The 21366-nt window shown below is 38.1% G+C and overlaps 1 protein-coding gene across 5 annotated transcripts in view; it reads right to left on the bottom strand.

The window, feature by feature from the left end:
* Positions 1 to 20169, bottom strand: part of PTBP2 (polypyrimidine tract binding protein 2) — a 51272-nt gene extending 31103 nt beyond the window's left edge. For 4 of the 5 annotated variants that reach the window (XM_069862155.1, XM_069862156.1, XM_069862157.1 and 1 more), the window contains exons 1-3: positions 19982 to 20169; positions 18669 to 18699; positions 6716 to 6791 (exon numbers count right to left, since the gene is read on the bottom strand). In XM_069862155.1, coding sequence (XP_069718256.1) covers positions 6716 to 6791; positions 18669 to 18699; positions 19982 to 20166 — 292 coding nt within the window. In that variant the 5' untranslated portion in view covers positions 20167 to 20169. The remainder of the gene's footprint in view (positions 1 to 6715; positions 6792 to 18668; positions 18700 to 19981) is intronic. The other variant, XM_069862159.1, reaches the window with a different exon arrangement.
* Positions 20170 to 21366: the final 1197 nt, after the last annotated feature.

Genomic DNA, 21366 nt, shown 5'->3' with positions numbered 1-21366 from the left:
AAACCAACAACCAACTAAAATAATAATAAAGAAGTAAATAACTTAGGTTTCCCCAAAAGATTTATTTCACCCTGCAACACAATCATTTTAAGCAATAAAGACAAGCAGCTTACTAACAGTATCACTCATTGCTTCTGCTAATGTAGAAATTGCTTCTTGTTTCACATTAGCTAAACATGTGAAATTTAATGTTACCAACAAGTAGAACATAGGACACATTTTGACATAGGTAATGCCCGACCAAGAGAAAGGCAATGGAATTGCAAAGGTACCTCATTTATAAATGTGAATTATGACTAGACAAAGATTTAATATTGCAGTGGCTACTGAACACAATCATCTGCATAAAACAGCCACCTAAGGAAACTGCAGACAAACACAAATCTGGAGGGTACAACAGAGATCGCTGTGGTTTCATTTCTGAAGTTCTCTCCTTAAAAATATACAGCCTGCAGATAAGATCTAAGAAGACACCACCTTTGGCCTAATCCACTGATAAACTATCATAAGTGCCAACAAGTTCCCAAAACAATAAAAACAGGACTTTGTTTTAGCAGATCTCTTCGAGTTCGAGATAAAGACAAAATCTGAAATTTAAAATGTTTGACCAAAAAAGGAGATACTACACTCAAATATAAGATAAAAATATGAAGAATGTGAAGTTCTCCAAGTTCAGCATTTGTTAAAGGTTACATGTTCAATATTAATTACGCTAGTTTGGTTGGTGGGGCTTTTTTTTTGTTGTTATTTTGGGGCTCGGGGAAGGAGAAGTGTGTTCTGCAAGACTTTGCACTTCCAAGTGCTTTATGCCCCATTATCTCTGCCCCTGCTACAATGCAGAATTCTCACCACCTGAGCTAAAGCATTAACCAGTTGTAACAGGTGGTTTTCTACCATGGACATGGGCTGTGGGCAAAGGAAAATCTTGACTGACAATAAAGCTATCCTGTAGTACAAAGAACACTGCCTATTGGGCATTTGAGCTTAAATATGTAAATGTGGTCAAGCAATTAAAAAATGACACAGCTTTGAATTGTCACATCTGCACATAGGCTGTGCCTCTCAAAGAGGAGCACTAAGTCAGTTTTCTAAGCAACTATGATAACACACAATACAGTATACTGGCCATTCAATGCTGCACAATCTAAAAGTAATACAATTTCCTTTGGCCCTTAAAAATTTGTAAAAATACTACAGATAGAGTGAAATGCAACTGAAGTGGAAAAAAATTAATTACCATGGCATAATGATGCAGGAAGAAATTAATTAAATCAATAATAATGGCCACCTTTTATTTCTCGCATTCTAAGGTTTTTGAGAGGGTTGGTTTTTTCAGAATTTTTTTTAAGTTTCTTAATTTATAATAAGATATGTTGTTCAGGCATCTGCCACATTAAAATTTAGTTCCTCCACATGCACCTTCCCATGTATACCTATAGAAAAATGTAAATTATAGTCTATTATTAAATTATTATATTTTTCCATCTAACATGCTGTACTTCAAATCTTTCCAATTACTATTAATTGTAATCAATTTGCAAACTTTAGAAGTAAATTACCTATGTTTAGGCATCATTAGCGTTAACTAATAACCAATTTCACTTAACGTGCCATCAAAAACAGTGTATCTATGTTTATTCCCCCAAGTTAAACACAGTACTTGAAATAATATTAGCTTGTACGCCTCAGCGCTAAGTATTCCATTAATACAATAAATTACCTATCAAAGTTCCTGCTAACATTCCCTGCTAATGAAGTACAAACAAGATCAAGATTAATATTATCATTTAAAGTTGAAGGATCTAGGTGAGCTCCGCTGCAAAATGTTTTTTGAAGTGTTTTTACTGATTGAACTTTATCATACAAATGTGAACTATGAAACTGGTGGCACCTAGAGTAACAAAACTGAACTTTTCTGCTTCAATCCCTCGTCCTTAAACAAGGCAATTTTCATATAACTTTCATCAATACCTTGCACTTTTTATCTACATCCCTCTCAATTTTTTTTGTGTATGCGTGTGGATTTTGGAAATACAGTCCAGAGCATGAGCATCTCCACACATACAGCTATTCCTAAAACTTTCATTAAGCATACCTCCACCCGAAAAAAAAAAAAATCTCACAAGTAGTTTGGCATAAAAGTAAACACATCACTGCCTTTGAGGGCCTTTTTTCTTAAATTTAAAAGCTGCAAAATAAGCAAGGGCAGTTACATATTTACTCAACATATACCAATGAAAGGAGGAAAAAAGTTATGTACAACATGCATAACTTATGTTTTTGAAAGCATCCAGAGTCAAAAATTTTTCTTAAATACCTTGACTTCAGCTGTGGTTTTCAAGAATCCTGTTATCAAACCATATTTTAGTTTACACAAGGTGCTTTTCTAGTCATTGTCTGCTGTGGATCAACATGAAAAAAATCAGTTCAAACATCTTTGATACTGTTATGTTCTCCAAAGAGATAGGAGCTAAACAAGATTATGATAGAGAATATGGATAGACTTTGACATTATTTTCAGAAAAGCTGAAGGGAAAACACTGGCAGTTACTTCAAGCAGTAGCAGAAGGCCTGTGGTTCTGACAATACAATTTAAACATATCAATGTCAGGTTGCACTAAGAAGCTCAGAAACTTAAAACAGTTGACATCAAAAACAGAACTTAAAAAGCTCAGGTATTTGCTGATCTGGAACCTTGCAAGTTGTCTTCCCTTACAACCAATTCTGATCTAGTAGATAGGTTTCTTCCCTCAATGTTTACAAAATTATGTTCTGCCATACCGCTTATAAGCTAACTGAGGAAAAAAAATCCCATAGATTTAAGTATAAATGATAAACAGAAACAAAATTCTACAGCAACAGGGACAGTAATGAACTTATGTCCAAATCGGAAGAGAAAAGGGTTCAGAATTAAGCAGTAAAAACTCATACAGAAATCATCCTCAATTACCCAAGTCTAACTTTCTTTTAAGGCTGTTCTTTTACAAAAGACACATTAAGTTCTTAGTAATGTGACTTGTAGTTATTAATATAATACACTGTCAATTCCCTTTAATCTATACAGTCCTGAAGACGAATACCAATTACCAGTTTTAGAAAATGCTGAAGGATCAGGCCCCGTATTTTGAGCAATGGCCTTTGGACAACAGTCCAACATGCTAGCATTTTCTTTAATTCCCTATTGCTTATCAATGGTTCAAATAATAAGGCTGCAATCCAAATGTTTGTCAAGCAGTTTTGCAAGGGTTTTTTTCTAGTGAAAGAAGGGAGGGATTCATACGCAAGACTGCCTATAAAGCATGCATTTTTGTGCCTTTCTGTGACTAAGAAAGGGAATTAAAACAAGAACATCCACAAAGCATTAAAGTACATTAAAGTATTCTAATCAAACAGCAGCTCAACAGAAAGAAAACCTGCTACCACAAAAGCTATTACCACAATAAAAGGGTGGGATGATCATTTAAAAAAGTCATCTTTGGTCTTAACCCTGAAGACACAGGCCCTTAGTGCTACAAACACCACCTGTGCCCATGAAAAGGTCTTTTGTTTTTTTGGCAACTTCGGCAACTTGTTTTGGGTTAATATTTCTATAGCAGATATTTTTTTAAAAAAAATGAGGCTACAATTCACAAGATTTTGCTCTAAGTTTAGGCCTGCCACGGCACTTCTACTGAAAACAGTTTTTTTGATTGTGCATACTTTTACCAATAAGGCTTATAGGATTACGAAAAGAAACTGTCCCTTTCTTCTATTCATCTAGGTATCTGTTTGGAAAAATATCATGGGAACAGATGCTGAAAATACAAAGGGCAAAATCAGAACACGTTTCTTTGTACTCCAGAAAGCAGTGACCAATCCTCAAAATCATAACACTTTCAAACTGTAAGAATGAAAGGGCAAAAACTAGTATTAGTTTTAAAAGCTATAGGGTAAGCCAATTCCTACAAGTCTCCTCCACAAAGAATGTAATCAATGACTACTGATTCTCTTAAGACCTAGAAAATCTGAGGAAGATTCATCACTATCGTGCCTTTGGTACAGCAAAAAAAACCTGTTCACGAAAGTTTTAAATACTTCTAAAGAGAAAAGTAACAACAGAATTGAAGCAAAAGGAGAACACTAATTCAGACAAATACCTCAAACCATTTGTCTTTAGAAGACAGGTACAGAGAAATTCATATACGGGTTTCTATCTAAGACCTGGTTTCTTCCAAGTCAACAGTAAGAACTTGTAAACTGTACAAATCTGAAAAAGTGCTCCCAAATACACAATAAACAAGACAACTATGGGAGGACGTATTCAGAAATAACACTGAACTGTGGATTTAGCCTACTCTACAGGGTTTTTTTCTGTGCTGTTTAACAAAGACAGGCTGGCAGAAATTTGAACACAGTCCCAAGAAACAGCTTAAACAGAAAACCCCAAGCCAAACCAGCTCACTTTCCACTGACATATATAGAGAATGGCTTTAATTATAATAGTGCATTCAGCTTGAGGGGTTTTTTGTTTGTTTGGAATTATTTTTCCACCAACTTCCTTTATGTATTACACAATTAATATGAAAACTTTTAACAAGTAACTGATACTACAGGAATTGGGCCACTAAGCTATTGCTTCTTCACGAGATTGTCTCCAAGAAGTCATTTATGGTTCTGGATGCCTAGAGACATATCAATAGGTCTTACCTGTATGAAATATAACAAATGAATTAATTTGAAAACTCTCTCACAAATGCTTATTCTTTGGTAACAAAACAACAACAAAAAAAACCAAAACAAAACCCACCAAAACACACAAGAAAAAGACCCAACCAACCCCCACACCCAACCTCACATACAAAACCCAAGCCTTAAACCAGCATAAAAAGGAGGGGAAAAAAAATAAGATGGGGAGGAGAATTAGTATTTGATAAACACATCAAACTCCTAAGTCCATATACTGGAATCAAAGCATTGTTTCCCATTTTAAGGACTTTTTGAGGAGAAAAAAATTTCTATATTGAGGCTTCTTAGACAAGCTTCTGTAGCTTTTCTTCCAGAAACTCAAAATTATAATAATTCTAATTTCATTTTTTTTCCTTTAGCTTTTAAGCTTTTTCCTTTGATAAACTAACTTGCATCTAGTTTTCTTGAACTAGAAGTTTGTCTGAAAATGTATCTAGGACTAACATTTAGGACTCTGTCCTGGTAACAGTGCTCTTCCTCCCCACTCCTCCCACCGTCCCAATTCAAACCCTCACACATGCAACCCAAGATCCTCCTCATTCTTGTTTCTCATCTCATTACAACAAACTGCTGAAACACTAAAATCCAGGACTACAAGAAATCGAAAACAAGAAAAGGGATCTTTTCCACAACCAGAAAGAGGCAAGAGAAGCAGGGAAGATAAATATTCTGAGGTTCTAAAATGGCTATGAATGTACTCCACTGCATTTTGCTTCTATTCCAATGAAGTATCATCTCCTCACCTTTGGTTACAGAACTGTCATTGGAACTTGCTCTCCTCTCTTCTGTCACCACACATCTCCACCCCACATTGCACTGGATATAGCAACTCTGCAGCTACATGACTATAGGCAAGCTGCTCCAAGGGAAAAACCACACTTCTAGGCAGTAGTTTAGTGCTGGATTAGCTCATTCTGCAAGTATGTGTTTGAGCAACCCATCACAGAGAGCTGAGCAGAAACACACAGAGTTGGGTTTAGGATTTTTTTCCTGTTTGTCATAAGGATGTAGGAACAGAAAGCATAGAACTACCAATCCTGGCAATGGCTGCTATGTCAGCAACCTAACTGTAACATGAAATTGCACCCTAAATCCCAATCTTCTACCGCTAGATTAAAAGGAAAGACTTTGCCACTAATATCAGTGACGATACTGCTCAGCACAAAAATACAGAAAAACAGATAAGGCACATTAAAGCAGTGAACCACACAACTACTTGGAAAGCTCAGCAACATTCCGATGCCAGGAACCAATTTCTCCACGTCTGAGGAAGGAAAAAAAAAAAAAAACCACATGCGGAAAGAAACAAGCAAGCCCTCTGAAGCAAGCCTTCCAAGGGAACTCAACTCATGTTCAACATACAGAAGGCATTAATTGCAATAGAAAGCATTTTAGTATGTGCCAATTCATGAAAAGCCTTTCTATGTAGCATAACCAGAAACCTGACTAAAGAACAGCCACGCTCACTTTGCAATGACATTCTGAGATTCTACCACTGCAATCTCAGACTGAAGTAGCAAAGTTCTCTGCTTTAGAAGTCTAAATGAGAACAGAGCAAAATTCTGTTTTCCTGAATCCATACCATATTATTAAATTGGCACAGTGTTCTTCCCTGTAATGCCCAGACTCACAGATGAAAAAGCGTGAAAAAGCCGACATCATACAGGAATTGTTAAGCTGTTTACCTTTGCTTGTTAGTGGTGATTCCTTATTTTGGAGGCAGCTGTGCAAGACAAGTGCAACTTTTCACCCCATCGCCCACCAACAATTTTGCGTACAGACATTTGCAAGTTGCCTCTTGTTTTATGGCATTATTCTTCTCAGATACCCAAGGTTTTTGAGTATATACAAGGTCACTGTAGTCTAATGCATGCGAACAGTTTATCCCTCTATAGCACAAAGGATTCTCATTTCAGTGTCGTCCCCTTGTAAACAGGAAATGAGTCCAGGTATAAATGATAGATTTCTCCTTTGAAAGGGCATCACTTACCAGTAACTACCATGCTGCTCATGTTAGAGTTCGGGCTATTGAGTACACTGCCTGAAAGAAGTTCGTCAGATCCTCTCTAAAAAGAAAGAGACAGTAAGAGATTTTTTCCTCTATTTTGTGATTTGTAAAGATTGTATTAAAAATGTCAATTTGACAGGGAAAACCTTTAGAAGAACTCAAGCAAGTATAACCAAACCTATTCAGATTTGGCAGACGTCGTCTTTTCAGATATGAGCAACAACTTGAAATCTACGTAAAGCAATATATTTACACAGCAATCTGAAATGAGAGCAGCTTAAGCACAGTTGTTTCACCCACCACTGAAACGTAGCAACCTCCAGATATAATGAGAACTGCTGAACAATAATTTTTTCCAGGATTTCAAATTAAAACATTAATTATAATTAAATATATTTAGTCTATCTGAAGAACATTTAAATTAACTTAATATTTTAATATGCACATATATTAAATTATTACATATAGCTGAAACTACAAGGGAACTCTATACAAATAGAAGTGCGGAGTTTATCTATAAAGTCTAACACCTCACTTTAAAAAAAATGACTTGTATTCACAGGAAATTATTAATTTTCATTTTGAGGACACCCATTTGTCCTGCAAAACACAGTTCAGGGCAGGGAATTACATCTTCATTTTAATGATTAAAATATTAAAAGTATCAATTAAATGGTCTTTTTGAAAATGATCTCAAAGTGGGCTGCAAAAATCAGAGGAGAGCTTATATTGAAAACTTACAAGATAATCTTTTCCTCAAACTATTTGCAAGATGGGCATTTGATACAGCTGAAGTGGCTTTTGCTTCTTTTCACGCTTTTTCCGCCTCTCCCCCTCTTTTACCCGCAACCCAACCCCCTCTATCCTTCAAGATGTTATCTTTCAAAAAGCCCAAATATTTAGGTTATCTTTAATTAAAAGACTTCTTTTTTAAAGAGAGTAAACCTGACATAATTTGAAAATTATCTTTAACTTCTATTGATTTCTTCCCCACTTCAAAAGTGTTTCCCCAGCACCCTTACCACTAACCCAGGTCACTGCTAAAATGTAAATGAGGAAAGAAAACAATCACTACCTATCTTTATAAAAGTAAATGTTTTCAATTTTGTTATGTGCACTACGACAGAATCTCAAGAATAGTTAGTAAATATGTTTTACAGGGTCTTCAGTACTGCACGTAAAATAAATTAAGAATATCACCTGTATAGGTAGCATAGTTGCAAGATGTGGAGAATTAAACCTTTACCAATTTATCATAGTATGTGTCCATACACAGAACAGAATGCTGAAGTTTCTTTAATCCACACCTGAAGTTCAGAATGTCTAAAATAAACTATGGATGTGTATGCACACAGAGTCATTAAAGTTTATTTAGTTTTCAACATCAGCTCTGAAGAGTCTTTACACAGTTTATTGAACACTCAAAGCTCTTTAGGGTATATAGCAATCAACGAAGCTATGCCTATCAAATGAACAACATACCTCCTTTAAAACTGAGTAATGCCTAATACCAAAATTAGGTAGGACCATGAGAAGGACCACATCTTGTCCTTCTTGTCCTGTAAGCTCAGATTTCTAGTCAGACATAGCTAAAGAAAAATTTAGCTGGACAGACTGAAAAACAAGTTAAAAGTTATTCAAACTACCTTACTTGCTATTGTATATATAATACACTAACCCAGGTGCTCAATATAAGTTGAAACAAACATTTCTTCTTTCTCTTTGACATTTTACTTTTCTAACGTAGCTTTTTACATGGGTAGAAAATTGCAAAGTTCAAGATTACTAGCAGTATTAACTTGTTCATTGATAACTTCAGTTATTTCCATTTGCAGCTATCCACATAGCCTTGCTTAGAAGCCCTTGCCTGTAGCCTGGACAGCTCAACTGAAGAGGCAAAAGCAGCAACAAAGGCTGAATCAGTTCATAGTCAGGTATATTAAGATAACTCAGCAGCAATATTTTTTTTTTCGTTAATATGCCAGGCCTTAATTTATAACAGTACCTCAGTTACTACATAAACAGCTAAAGCATGCCAAACGTCAAACAAATGCTCCTCCCAAAAACTGCAGTAACTTCACAATTCCAAAATATCTTAAATTTGAGTTGTCTTCAGCTTCAAAAAGTGACTTATATCAGCAAATGCTGACTCACAGAATGCAAGAGCGATTATTACATAAACTTCTTGTTCCTAGTAAATCAGGCTTTCAAGAAGCTGTTAATTACTTAATCCAATGAAGAAAAAAACTAAAAGGAGCACAAATTACTCAATGGAGTGGCTATTCAGTTACTTTATTTGTGTTTCATGAACAATTAAAATAGCTTTCTCTTCTTTTGAAATGTATCATTTTGCATTTCATGAATACATTCAGAATCAATCACAAGATTTTGTCATTACACTTCAAGAAGTTTTAACAGTTTTGCTTCAGAAGAACAAGTAAATGTGAATTCTTTATACCGGCATGTATAATAAATTCTACATTAGCTATGAACTTCTGTGAGAAAAAACATGTCGGGTATTCTTCCAGTTCTCCATGAAACCACAAACATATAGCAAACCCCCGCTAACACACTCCCATATATACTTGCCAAGCTTTTGGTAAGACAGACCTTTTACCATGCGAGTAATGATCTTATTAGACATACATGATAAACAGCCTAGACACCCCTGTACTTCGTTCAGGAAGTAACTTTAAAACCAGCTATACAGCAAGACACATGGCATACTTGGACACAGAGCAGTTAATTTACCAAATCAAAAGCAGTAACTGCCTGGTAATTGTCATTTACTTCAAAAGGGTTATCTTAAGATGACAGCTGTCTAGTAAAGCAATTTAATAAAAGCATTTCAAGTAAGCCAATATGTACTCTTAGACTAGCACTACTGTGCAACATAAGCACCTCCTGAGTAATAGCATAGACAAAAATACTTACTTTACTTACATTTACTTAGCAAAGACAAGACTTCATTCAATTTGTGGTTTGGGGTGCTTGGCTTTGTTTTTACGTGCATTTTCTTTCAGAGGGTGCTAAGCCAAAAGGGACTAGTGTCTTACTCCAAGGACAAAGCTGCTCTTCCCTCCAGTTTCAGAATTATAACCCACTTCCCAAGCATCTTGAACATTCGCTAATCTTATTCTGAAGTATGTCATCTCTGCTAGTTATATCGTGCAAAGCAAGGAAACCTTTAAACTACTTTAGCTAAATTCCAAGTGTTTCAGAGATAAGGAAACTAAACTCAGATCTTTGAGAAACACAGTGAATAAGATTCAAAGAAGAATGGAAGATCCAAGAGCAATGTTCACTGTCTTCCCCATCTGTGCAAACTGCCGTGTTCTAAAGAATCAAAGCAAGTTTGAGATTGTATAACAAGACTGAATATATATACCAACACACAGATCACAAATATCCAAATCCAAGTTAACAAACGAACAAAAAACCCAACACAAGTATTTTATTTCACCGTGGACTGCAAAGTCCCTATAATAGGAACACAACAGAGACTAACTAATACCCATTTTAGCATTCAAGGAGGAGATCAGAAAGGACAAAAGAAGTACAGACTACTACTGTACTATTAATAGGTCTTTTTCTGACAGCTAGTCCTCAACAGCACAAGTTTTCAATACCACATTTCTATTCCAGACCTTTAATCTTCCACAAAGATAAACCACTAACTATTCAGATCAGAGATATCTACAATATTTCTCCATGAAACCAGCATTTGTCAAAATACCATGACACAAAATAAACAAGGGAATTGCCAAACTAACTTATTGCAGTGAGTGAACCTTAAATCTGTTGCAGAGTCAATACTGTCCTTTCAATTAAGCCCATGTTATCGCACCCTTGCCCCCATGAGAGCATTTCCAACAGTGGTATGAAAACAGTACATGGCTTCAACACAAGACTGACATGTAGAATCACTTTCAGAAGATGAAAAACATACCAACTCAAACTTTGAAGACATGTACATATATATGAACTACTTTATATACTGTAAATTGAATATAACACTGATATTTCAGTTAATTCCTGTAATTTAACGCAGTTATTGTATGTCTCTGCTAGAATTTACAGTCAATTAAGCCCCTAGCTTTGCAAATTAATCTCCTAGTTCCTTGCTTTAACAGTCATAGCTAACTCAGAATCCCTCACTACACAAGCTGGATTTACACAGCAGAATTTCAAACTCCCCTCCCATAATAGAATACTGTAAGGCTTCACGCAATCACGGGTTATATTAAGCAGCTATGCAATTTCAGGAAGTCATTACAGTCATGCTACCCTTCCAGGCTAATAAAAAATATACCATTAAGAAGCCTTTGCCAACTATTTTCCCCACACTCCAGACAGCACTTGAAATATTTCAAACATTCCCTATATTTTATTACATTCATGGTAATAAAACCCCAAAACACTAACAACTTTGGCTTGAGAGGTAAAGAGATTTAGTCTTTTAAGCAAAGTACTTTTTTCACAATTGCATATAAAAGAGAAACGCTATCGGCTCTTTTTCCAGTAATTCAGGGCTATGAAGACTGATCAGAAGTTATGGCTAAACCCAATGTAGCAAACTGTATTACAGAAGGCTTATTAAAAGCATGTGTAGATGCACTACAATACTGCAAGAACACTAAACCAATGCAACTAGAAACAGTAAACAAGTGACAAAACTGCACTTTGTTGAAAAGTCAATAGCGTAAGCTAAAATATTTTCTCAAATTCCCACTAGAAAAGATAAAGAACACACTCCAAGTTATTGAAAAATGCATTTTCTAAACAAATCTGTCATTTGTGGTATTCAAAGGCACTGATATGACGACAACACTCAAGAATATGATGCTTTTGCCCCCAACTCCCTCTATCCCCACCCCCTCCTTCCAGATGAAAGAGAAAAGAAACTGAGCATTGCCACAGCCATTCCCAGCCTACAGGCATGAATTTCCCAAGGGGGAGGACAAGCTAGGAGACCAATGTCATGATTTAAAGAAGCTTAAGAGCATTGTAAACCACTTCATTTTTAACAACATCTGGGAACAATTTAAGAGAGCAAGCTAGAAACCTGATGGTATGGGAGAGGAACATAAGCAATCCCATCTAACAGATGCACGCTTGTAAACACACTGCTTCTACGTTCAGTGGCTAAATTAACTTTGGGGACTGGACGTTGGAAACAAACTGGACAACACACTTTAAACCCCCAAACACAGCATTTATAAGCTCCCTTCAGTTTACGTGCAATGAATCAGAATTTAATGAATGTTTCATTTTTAACAGGATACACTTTTAATAAAATATTGCATAAATACATCCTCACATAGTCTTTAGTGAAGAAGAAATACTTGACCTGACTTATGCCCTAACTATACACACTACTACCAAAACACATAATCCAAATTACCTAATGAACAGATCGCTACACTTCTCGTGTATAGGATCACAGGAGACTCATTCAGGACAGGACAAGCCAAACCCGAACATACAATCCAAACGGAAATCTATGTAGGTTCCCAGGTATTTTACAAAGCATATAGTTTAAACTAAAAGCCTGTCATCACTTCATGAGAACCTCACACACCAAGAGCATATATACTTGATCTGGGGTTTTTTGGGGTTGTTTGTTGCGGGTTTTTTTGGTGTTTGTTTTTTTTTTAAAGACTACACTATTTAACTATATTAGCATGAAATCTTATCAAACAAGGCCATGAACTCCATGGATGCTAATAACTCATTTATAACATGACTTGCTTTTAATTCCTATGAAGTTAATTGGATACAATATGACCACTTTTCCATGCTTATTCTCTGTATTCTCTTTTTTCCCCCATTTCAATTCTTTTTGAGTGCTGTGCTTAGACAACCAAATATTATTCATATATCCTAACAACTAACCTCACCATTTTTACATACACAACTTCAGTATGGAAGGATCAAGAAGAAAATTAAGCTTTTAATCTTTTTTCTTGTAACTATATGTGCCATGCACCTGATTTATGAAAACACACCAATTTGTAGAAATTGAGAGAGCACAATCAAGGGAATCTGAAAAGTCTTTATAACTGAAAAAGGCAAGTCTTGGCTCCTCTGAAAAGCCTTCAAGTTCTCAAAATACATAGTAGAAATGAGTCAAATTTTTCAAAGCATCTGAACATCTTATCACTTAAAAAGGCAGGATCAGATGATCCTTGAGGTCCCTTCCAACCTATCATTCTACGATTCTATGAAGATCAAGATGAATTATTACCCTAGAAAGCTGAAGCATAAAGAACAAAAAGCTCCACTTCAAGCACACCACCCACCCGCATATGGAAATGTTCAACCTTTCTCTTGTGTAATGAAAGACTGCAGGCAAGATCCTAGTCCAATACAAGTCATCACTTCCAACATCCTGAAGGAAGTACACAAACAATGGAATAAATTACCTTATTTCAGATTTTCTCTCCACTTTCACAGGGAAAGAAAATGTTCCTCTGAAGCAGCTGTACATAACTGGTAGTAAATTAGAACAGGCGAGAATAACTCACCAAAGCTACCACCTGGCCATGTTCTCAGCTTTCTGGTTAGAGAATAATGGCATTTAGATATACAGATTTGGTTGTTCAGTAGCAGTTTCTACAACTCAAAAAAGATCCACAAAGAAGGTATTTTCTACTTCATTCCCTGCTATTTCACAATAAATTAAAATTGCTAGTGCCATTTTATCTATAACTCAATACTCACATTACACATTCATAGAAAAAGCTCATTTTATGAAAAAATAAAGAAAGGCTGTACGTACTTGCAGCTGGAAAAAACACTCGAACACTTAAATCGAAAACTACAGTCTCACTTACAGCCTGTGAAATCACAACCTCATTTGAGCCAACTACCGTCAAAAGCAACAGTACTACCTTCTCCCTGGCCCCAGCAACTTGTTCCTATACTGTCCTCCCTACTGTACATTGCTATGAGTGTTTGCGCAACCGTACACTTTTGTACAAATCTGACAAAAAACATGTAGCTCACTCTTCTGTCAGCTTAGCTTTAGCTTGGTTAAGTTCCCAAGAGAGGTTTGTGAGGTGGCTACCCAAACATTTGTTGGCCAAGATTACAGTAATAGAAAGCTGCTAGGCAGCTTGATTTTCTTATGAAAACATGGTCCAAAGCTTTAGGAAATGTGAAAGGTATTTTCATGCTGGTATTGGCTCATTCTTTTCAGATGATGTAAGAAGTATGATCACTTAACTACAAACGTCAAAACACATCAAACAATTATATTAAGCCTTCCTTACACTGATGCCTTTCTACAGAGCATAAAATCACTTACAACATTCTTCTTTTCCCTCCTTTTCCAGCTCACCTTATTTTCCCACACATACTACACAGTGGCAGAATGAGCATTAAGAAAAAGCTACAAATAAAAAAAATTGAGTAGATTGTTCTGGAAATAAAGATTAAGTCATTTCAAATAGGGTCAATTTATAGAAGTTAAGAGTTAAAAAGAGAGCAGATGTCTTTCATTTTAAGAAGTTATTTTTTGTCACCAAGGACATGTTTCCCATACCACTGCTGGAAAGACAAAACCAGATGCCAGTTCTAAACTTCTGAACGTGATCACATTTATTTCTTTATTCACTATTAGAATGTTCTGCACAGTTTTTGCTGTCTACTGTTGCTACAGCTAAGTATTACTGAATACAGAAGTCTATTTAAAAACATCCTATAGCTAACACAAAAATACAAGTTCCTCTAATTCACAAACAACCCATTTTCCTCATACCACTGCCATTAAAAGGCTTAGTCTAATATACTAGCAATCTACTAGTAACTATCATTCTAAAATTTTAAATATAATAAAACAGAACATTGCACGCTATTGCCTGCAATGGTGATGTGTAAATGGTGAGATGGAATGTCAACTGCAATGTGTTAAAACAAGATTAATGACTAAGATAATGATAACAACCCTTATCTTCTTGTCACCCAGAGTCATTAAACACTCTGCTATGGCCAAGCTTTAATGTCTCTGGATGGGATTAATTTTATCCCCCTGGATATGCAATGAGGTTCCAGGAATAAGGCATGCTTGTCATTTTGTGGAAAAGTTATGAATATGAAGACACCTCCCTGTATAAAAACTTCTCTGAAATCACCTTTGGGCAGAAGCCCCCCAAGGATAAATTCTCCTCCAGTGGTGTATAAAAAGAGTACCTAACTTAACAGTCACATTGGTTAATGAGTGTAAATTTTTTGTTTCAGTCTGTATGAGTCAAACAGTTTCAACCTTACCACTTCCTTCCTCTTAAGTATCTAGAAAGACAGCAGTGAGGGCAAAACAGATTTCAGTAAAAAAAAGACACCAAAAGTAAAAAGCTATATTTAAATATATTTTCTCATTTCTTAAGCCTAAACTTATCTTCGGACAATTTGCTAGAATTTCTAAGTGACATTTTTCTACATGCTTTCATTACACAGTGTACAATCAAATAATAATTAAAAAAAATAAAAATCACAATATACCCACAGTACTTGTTTCTACCACAGGGAAACTCTCCGTTATTAATAGAAAAAAAGAAAAAGGTGTTTTATAATTTTGTAAGAAAGTGATTTGCCCTCAGAACCCGAGTTAAAAAAAAAAAAAAAAAGACTTCTCCATTAGCTGATCTTCTCTTGCGGTTTTACCTACTGCTCTTCCTCCATACCTTATATCCTCCCATGTTACACTGCAGCAAGCCAGAAAAAGGGGGACATCATGACACATAACCATCGGGAAAACCATTAGAAAATACTGGGACAGCACTTCTTACTATCTTCTACCTAATCCTAACACAAACAACTGAATACATATCAGGAATTCTCTCTTTTCTTAAACACACCGCAAAGGCCAATGCCCTGACTTTTAGACAGAAGGCCACATCCACATCTTTAAACACTACAAAACTATGTTCACAGGAACATACAAGTTCTCCCTCCCTGAGGCTGTCCACTGTTGGCAGCTGAAGCTCAGTCTTTGACCAGTGTTGCCCAAAATAGTGTCAACAAGGCCACAAATTCCCAAATGCTATGTACCAAATATTGCATTTGGAAAAGAACGACTGCTTCTTTACATTACTTTATATCCTTCCATAGATTCTTTAAATTACTCCAGAGAAAAGACACTTCATATATTTGCTTCAACAGTTGAAAAAGGCTGTATCACTAAATGCCAAGTTAGTTTACTTATCCACACTAAACTGCCATAACCACAAAGAGAACACAGACAGCAATTCAAACTGCAGTTATTACTCAAACCTACATAATCGACGAGCAAAGATAAATTTGAAACTAGAGGCTAACTAGGCCATTTTTCGTGACTAAGGACCTTGTAATAATACTACTGGAATCTTTAGCTCTGTTCTATTCAAAAAATATACTAACCGCTTATATTGCACAAAGTAACATTAGACATTGAGCTAAAGCTCTTTTTTTTTTGTATTATTTTGTAAACTGTGATATAAAGGGTGTACTGTTTGTGAAGTGACATCTGATTGCCTCCATGAACTCCAGGCAAGCAAAACAAGACATTACAGACCAAATGAGATATTATTTCATATGTACTTCGAAGATGACTGGGGTTTGACATGTAAAGCACACTGCTCCTCTGAGATATTTCAGCTGGCAAGCATGCTCCCCCATCACATATTTCAAGTTGCACGAATCCCCATATTTACTCTGTGTAAACCAAGTTTTCAATTAGTATTTGTCACTTTTTTCCATCTCCATGTTGAATTTTCTCTTTTCCTCAGCTTTAGATGTTAATTTCTAGTTGACTCAACATGTAAATAAGAATCCAGATTGAACACGTGAAAATTTTGATCAAAAAGTGTTTTAGATCAAATCAAAGCATACAGCAATGTTAACAGTTTCAAATTTAGCAGCCTCATTAGCAGGTATTGCTGATATTGTAAAACTGCAAATATCATGACCATGCTGTATAACTGATCAGCGTGTACAGTAGGTGCAGAATCTCAAGAAAGCATCAGGTCAAACAAATACCCTGAACAAGTTGATTTTGCACAGGTAAATCCTTGCCCACTTCCAACAGCTAGCCAGTCACAAAAAACACAGTGCCAAAAGAGCATTAAAACTGTTGATGCAATTCCCTGGACTCAAAACTTGCTCCCTACATATTCCCTAAGCATCCCAAATAAAAGACTACAGCCAAGAAAAGGAGATGAACATTCCCAGTTGTTTATATACCACCTATGGGTAAAGCATTCCTCCACTTCAAAACAGCAGTTCACCAAGAGCAATGAATAGCCACCAGAGAATATAAAGGACAAATGTTTCACATGGCCTTCTGCAAAACATGACTGAAGCTACCATTTCAGTGTTACCCAAAATGCATACATCAATTAGCAAAAAATTCCATTTTTCCATTCTTATTAGCATCTTGAGGAAGCTCCACAATACTATTCAGTTTTGCCCTCCTGTAGTAACAGCTTTCTCCAGAAAACCATTACCTTTTTCTTTATTCCACTATTTCAGTGCACAAATGGATTGTTCCCCTTTAAAATCCAAAGACTAAGTCCATCTTTACAAGGCAAAGAACTTTTTTTGACACTTTCGTGCCTTTCCTTTAATCTTCATTACTACCTCTTCCATACCTGTCCTGCCTTTCTTCTTATATTGCATTCATAAAGTCTATAATCAACAGAAAAAAATAATTATGTCATCTGAAGTGTCTTCATTTCACAGGCATTCCTCCAAACTATTAAATACATTCCTAAAGTTTTAGTCAGTTCACACTTTATCCACTCAGGCAACAAAAAACCGATTGGACCAGTTCATATTTCAGATCGGGATTAGCTTTCATAGAAATAGTTTAACCACCCCACTTTCCTCTTGATTCAGACAGTGATTTTAAGCTTGTCTCCCATACCACACAAACATACAGAGCTAAGTGGGTCCAGAATCTACATAAGTGACTTCTTACAGCTCCTCCTAGAAGCAAACTTGCTCAGAAACATAACACAGGTGCACCTGACCAAGCAGCTGCTGTATTTACAGGTTAGCTGTATTATTTAAAGCCTAGTCCAGATCTAGCAGGACCAGTACTGAATCTGAGGCAGTACTTTACTAAACAAAACCTGGTTTACCAAGCAGCTAACACAGATCAGCTTCAGGTGAAAAGGCATCTACACAGTACAGTCACAAAATTCCTGGACGAGTGTGGAGCCGTATCTGTATGTACTAGAAAACGCCTATGTTTCTATCACTGAAACAGAATTCCTTGCAAACATTCACTAATACAATGTAACATTCCCTTGTCCCATGTATCTTTGAGTTCTCAATATTTCTCAGTCTACTTCTATGAGGCACTGATCTAAACCCTGCAACAGACTAGAATACCGAAGGGAAACATAGTAAATTAACAACCATTTAGAAGTTCTTTCCTTGTTTTAACAAACATAATAAATTCAAAACTGAGCTTCAGAAATAAAAAGTAAAGCAAAGCTAATGCCCATTTCTGTGTACGCAACATATTCTACCTCACACATTTTTGTGTCCCATTACACTCCGCCACTTTTTTTAACTTCAGTGGTAACTGTTTTGAAAAGAGGGTGGGGAGAGGAGAAGAAAATACATCCTTCACAGTCACCATGCAACAATGAGAAAGTGTTGTTTAGAAAAAAAAAGCTGTAAAATTAAGCCTTAAAATAAGAAACTGACTCCATTACATTAATCTAGATACACTGTTTACAGTTCAGTACCTAGAAAAGTCTTTTTGTGTAGAGCCTCCAATGTACCTCTAGGGAGGCATAAATAAATATTTTAGTTAACACATACACTAGTAACTAAATAATAACTCACAATGACTAGTTAAAATCTTAAAACTTGCAATTACTGATGTTCAAATTAGTTCATTTTGTATAAGTAATGTGCCCCCTTATTTGCTAAGTGTTTATCCTACCTTCACACCAACTGCAACATCAGTGACAACGCTGTAAAAAAAAAAAAAGAAGAAAAAAGAAGTCAATCAATTTATCCACATAAAACCAACTTTTCATTGTATTGCATGAAATAAGGAGGACTCAAAATAGCTAACAACTTTCCCAATCAAGATGACGGGAAGCACAAAAGAAACCTACAAAGGCCACCAAGCTCCCCCCGGTTATAGACTTCTCCAAAAGAACTAGGAGTTTCAAGTAAACATTATTCAAAAGCAGCAGTACCAGGAAATTTATTTAGGAAACTCGAGTTTCTGAACTACATGACACCACAGGGTGAACACAAAAGAATTTAAAAGTAAGTACAGAACTTCTCACTCACTCCTATCAACTAGACAGTAACATAGCCTACCCTACAGATCTTCTTACAGCAAAAAGCACCGAACACTTTTTTTAAAACGCCTTGAAAAAAAGAATGCATTGGCATTTTAAATTTATGTGAAATGTAATCAAGAACATCTATATGAAACTTCGCAACAGGTACATCAAGGTACATCCTTCTCAAAGCTTCTGACTCCATAACTCTGAGTGTGTAACACAAACCCAAAAGAAAACTAAGTCCACGCACCAAAAAGAAAAAAAAAGAAAAGGTTAAACATGAATACATGGAAGCATTCCACAGTGTAATACTCATTCATGACAGGACCTCTCCGACGGAATTTGTAACTCCCTACATCGTAATCACAACTAACCATAAAAAGCCTTTAGAACTCTCACAGCCGAAAGGCTATATGCTTAAAAGCATACCACAGAGATTCTCTGTTTGAAGCTGTGTAAACAACTCAGTAGGAAACCTGGAAGCCGTTGTGTTTACACTGAGGAGGATCACGGCCACCCGCCTCATTTTCCAGGTCCAGCAGAGAGAAGGCCTCGTGTGCGGGGACCGCCCGCCCAGCTCCCGGCCAGGCCGAGGGCCCCGGCTCCTTCAAACCTTCCCTTCTTTGGCGTTTACAGCCAGTCTCCAGCGCACACAAAGGCATCTTTCTACCTGGGGACGGTGCGGGGTGTACAGGGCTCATTAGGCCATTTCTGAAAACAAAAGACACGCCGCCTGCCTCCCGCTGGTATCGCTTCTCCTCCCTAGGCGGCTCCGAGCAACCCCGAGCGCGCCCCGCGGGGCAGAGGCGGAGAGAACAAGGGGCTGCGGAGGTGGGGAGAGCCCGGATCCCTCGGCGCGAGCGCTGCCGAGAGGCCCGCGGTACCGAGAGCCCCCGCCCGCCCCGCCGGGGCAGCGGCCGCTCCCGCGCCCCCGGGGCCGCCCCGGGGCCGTACTCACCCGTCCATCGCTCGGGCAGGACGAAGCGCGGGCGAGCGGGACAAAGGGCCGCGCGGGCGAGCGGAGCGCGGAGGCTGCGAGAAAATGGCGGCCTGGCCTGCACGGAAACCGCCGAACGTTGCCGAGAGCCCGAGCCCGCGCCCCGGCCCGCGCCGCCACCGAGCACGCGCCGCCCGCCCGGGCATGCGCCGTCCCGCCCCGCGAAGCCTTTGCCAGCAGCGGGGACGGGGCGCGCGCGCGCGGTCCTAGCGCCCGCCGCCCGCTCCTCCTGCCCCGGCGCGGCGCGTGTGAAGGGGCGAGGCGGGAGGAGCCGAGCGGCCGCGGCGCCGGGGGCGGGGATGAGGCCGAAAACGCGGGGAAATAAACTACCTGAGACTCCCTTCGGAGTTCAGAAAGAGAGCGCGTTTTATCAGGGCTGGGAAACGGGAGGAAGCGGTCTCCATCCGTCGTGTGCAGCCAGACGAGGGCCGGGGACAGGATGCGCTTCCCATTTACTGCATATGGATAAATTTTCCCCGAAATCTTATGCATGATCTGTTACTTTCCAAGGACTAATTTTAACGTTATTATGGACTTCACAACAGTCCAAACTCCTGCCGTTGGGGTAGGAGAAGGCTGCAGACGGAGGGAGTGGCAGCAGGAGCCACATCCTTGAATACTGTGCTCAGTTCTGGGCCCCTCACCACAAGAAGGATGTTGAGGCTCTGGAATGAGTCCAGAGAAGAGCAACAAAGCTGGTGAAGGGGCTGGAGAACAGGCCTTATGAGGAACGGCTGAGAGAGCTGGGGTGGTTTAGCCTGGAGAAAAGGAGGCTGAGGGGAGACCTCATTGCTCTCTACAACTACCTGAAAGGAGGTTGTAGAGAGGAGGGTGATGGCCTCTTCTCCCAAGTGACAGGGGACAGGACAAGAGGGAATAACCTCAGCCAGGGGAGGTTTAGGCTGGACATTAGGAAAAAATTTTTCACAGAAAGGGTCATTGGGCACTGGAACAGGCTGCCCAGGGAGGTGGTTGAGTCACCTTCCCTGGAGGTGTTTAAGGCACGGGTGGACAAGGCGCTGAGAGGCATGGTTTAGTGTTTGATAGGAATGGTTGGACCTGATGATCCGGTGGGTCTCTTCCAACCTGGTGATTCTATGATTCTATCTGCTCAGCACAGCTCACACCACGCACATGCCATTATCATCTCTGAAGAATGAACAGTGTCTGGAAAAACACTGCTTGAAAGAAAATATGCTACCAGAGGGACTTTCTGTCTAACTTAAAAACCCCCCCACATTTACTTAGATGAAACTTTACTTTAGCTTAAATCAAAAATATTCTATAGGGGGTTCATTGGGCAGCGCCTTCAGTCACAGACATTTATAAGCAAGCAAGCTGTTGAC

This window comes from Phaenicophaeus curvirostris, chromosome 8 (genome assembly GCF_032191515.1).
Source record: "Phaenicophaeus curvirostris isolate KB17595 chromosome 8, BPBGC_Pcur_1.0, whole genome shotgun sequence".
NCBI classification, from domain to species: domain Eukaryota; kingdom Metazoa; phylum Chordata; class Aves; order Cuculiformes; family Cuculidae; genus Phaenicophaeus; species Phaenicophaeus curvirostris.
The sequence above is the reverse complement of the archived record's forward strand: the minus strand, read 5'-3'. Positions and strand labels throughout refer to the sequence as shown.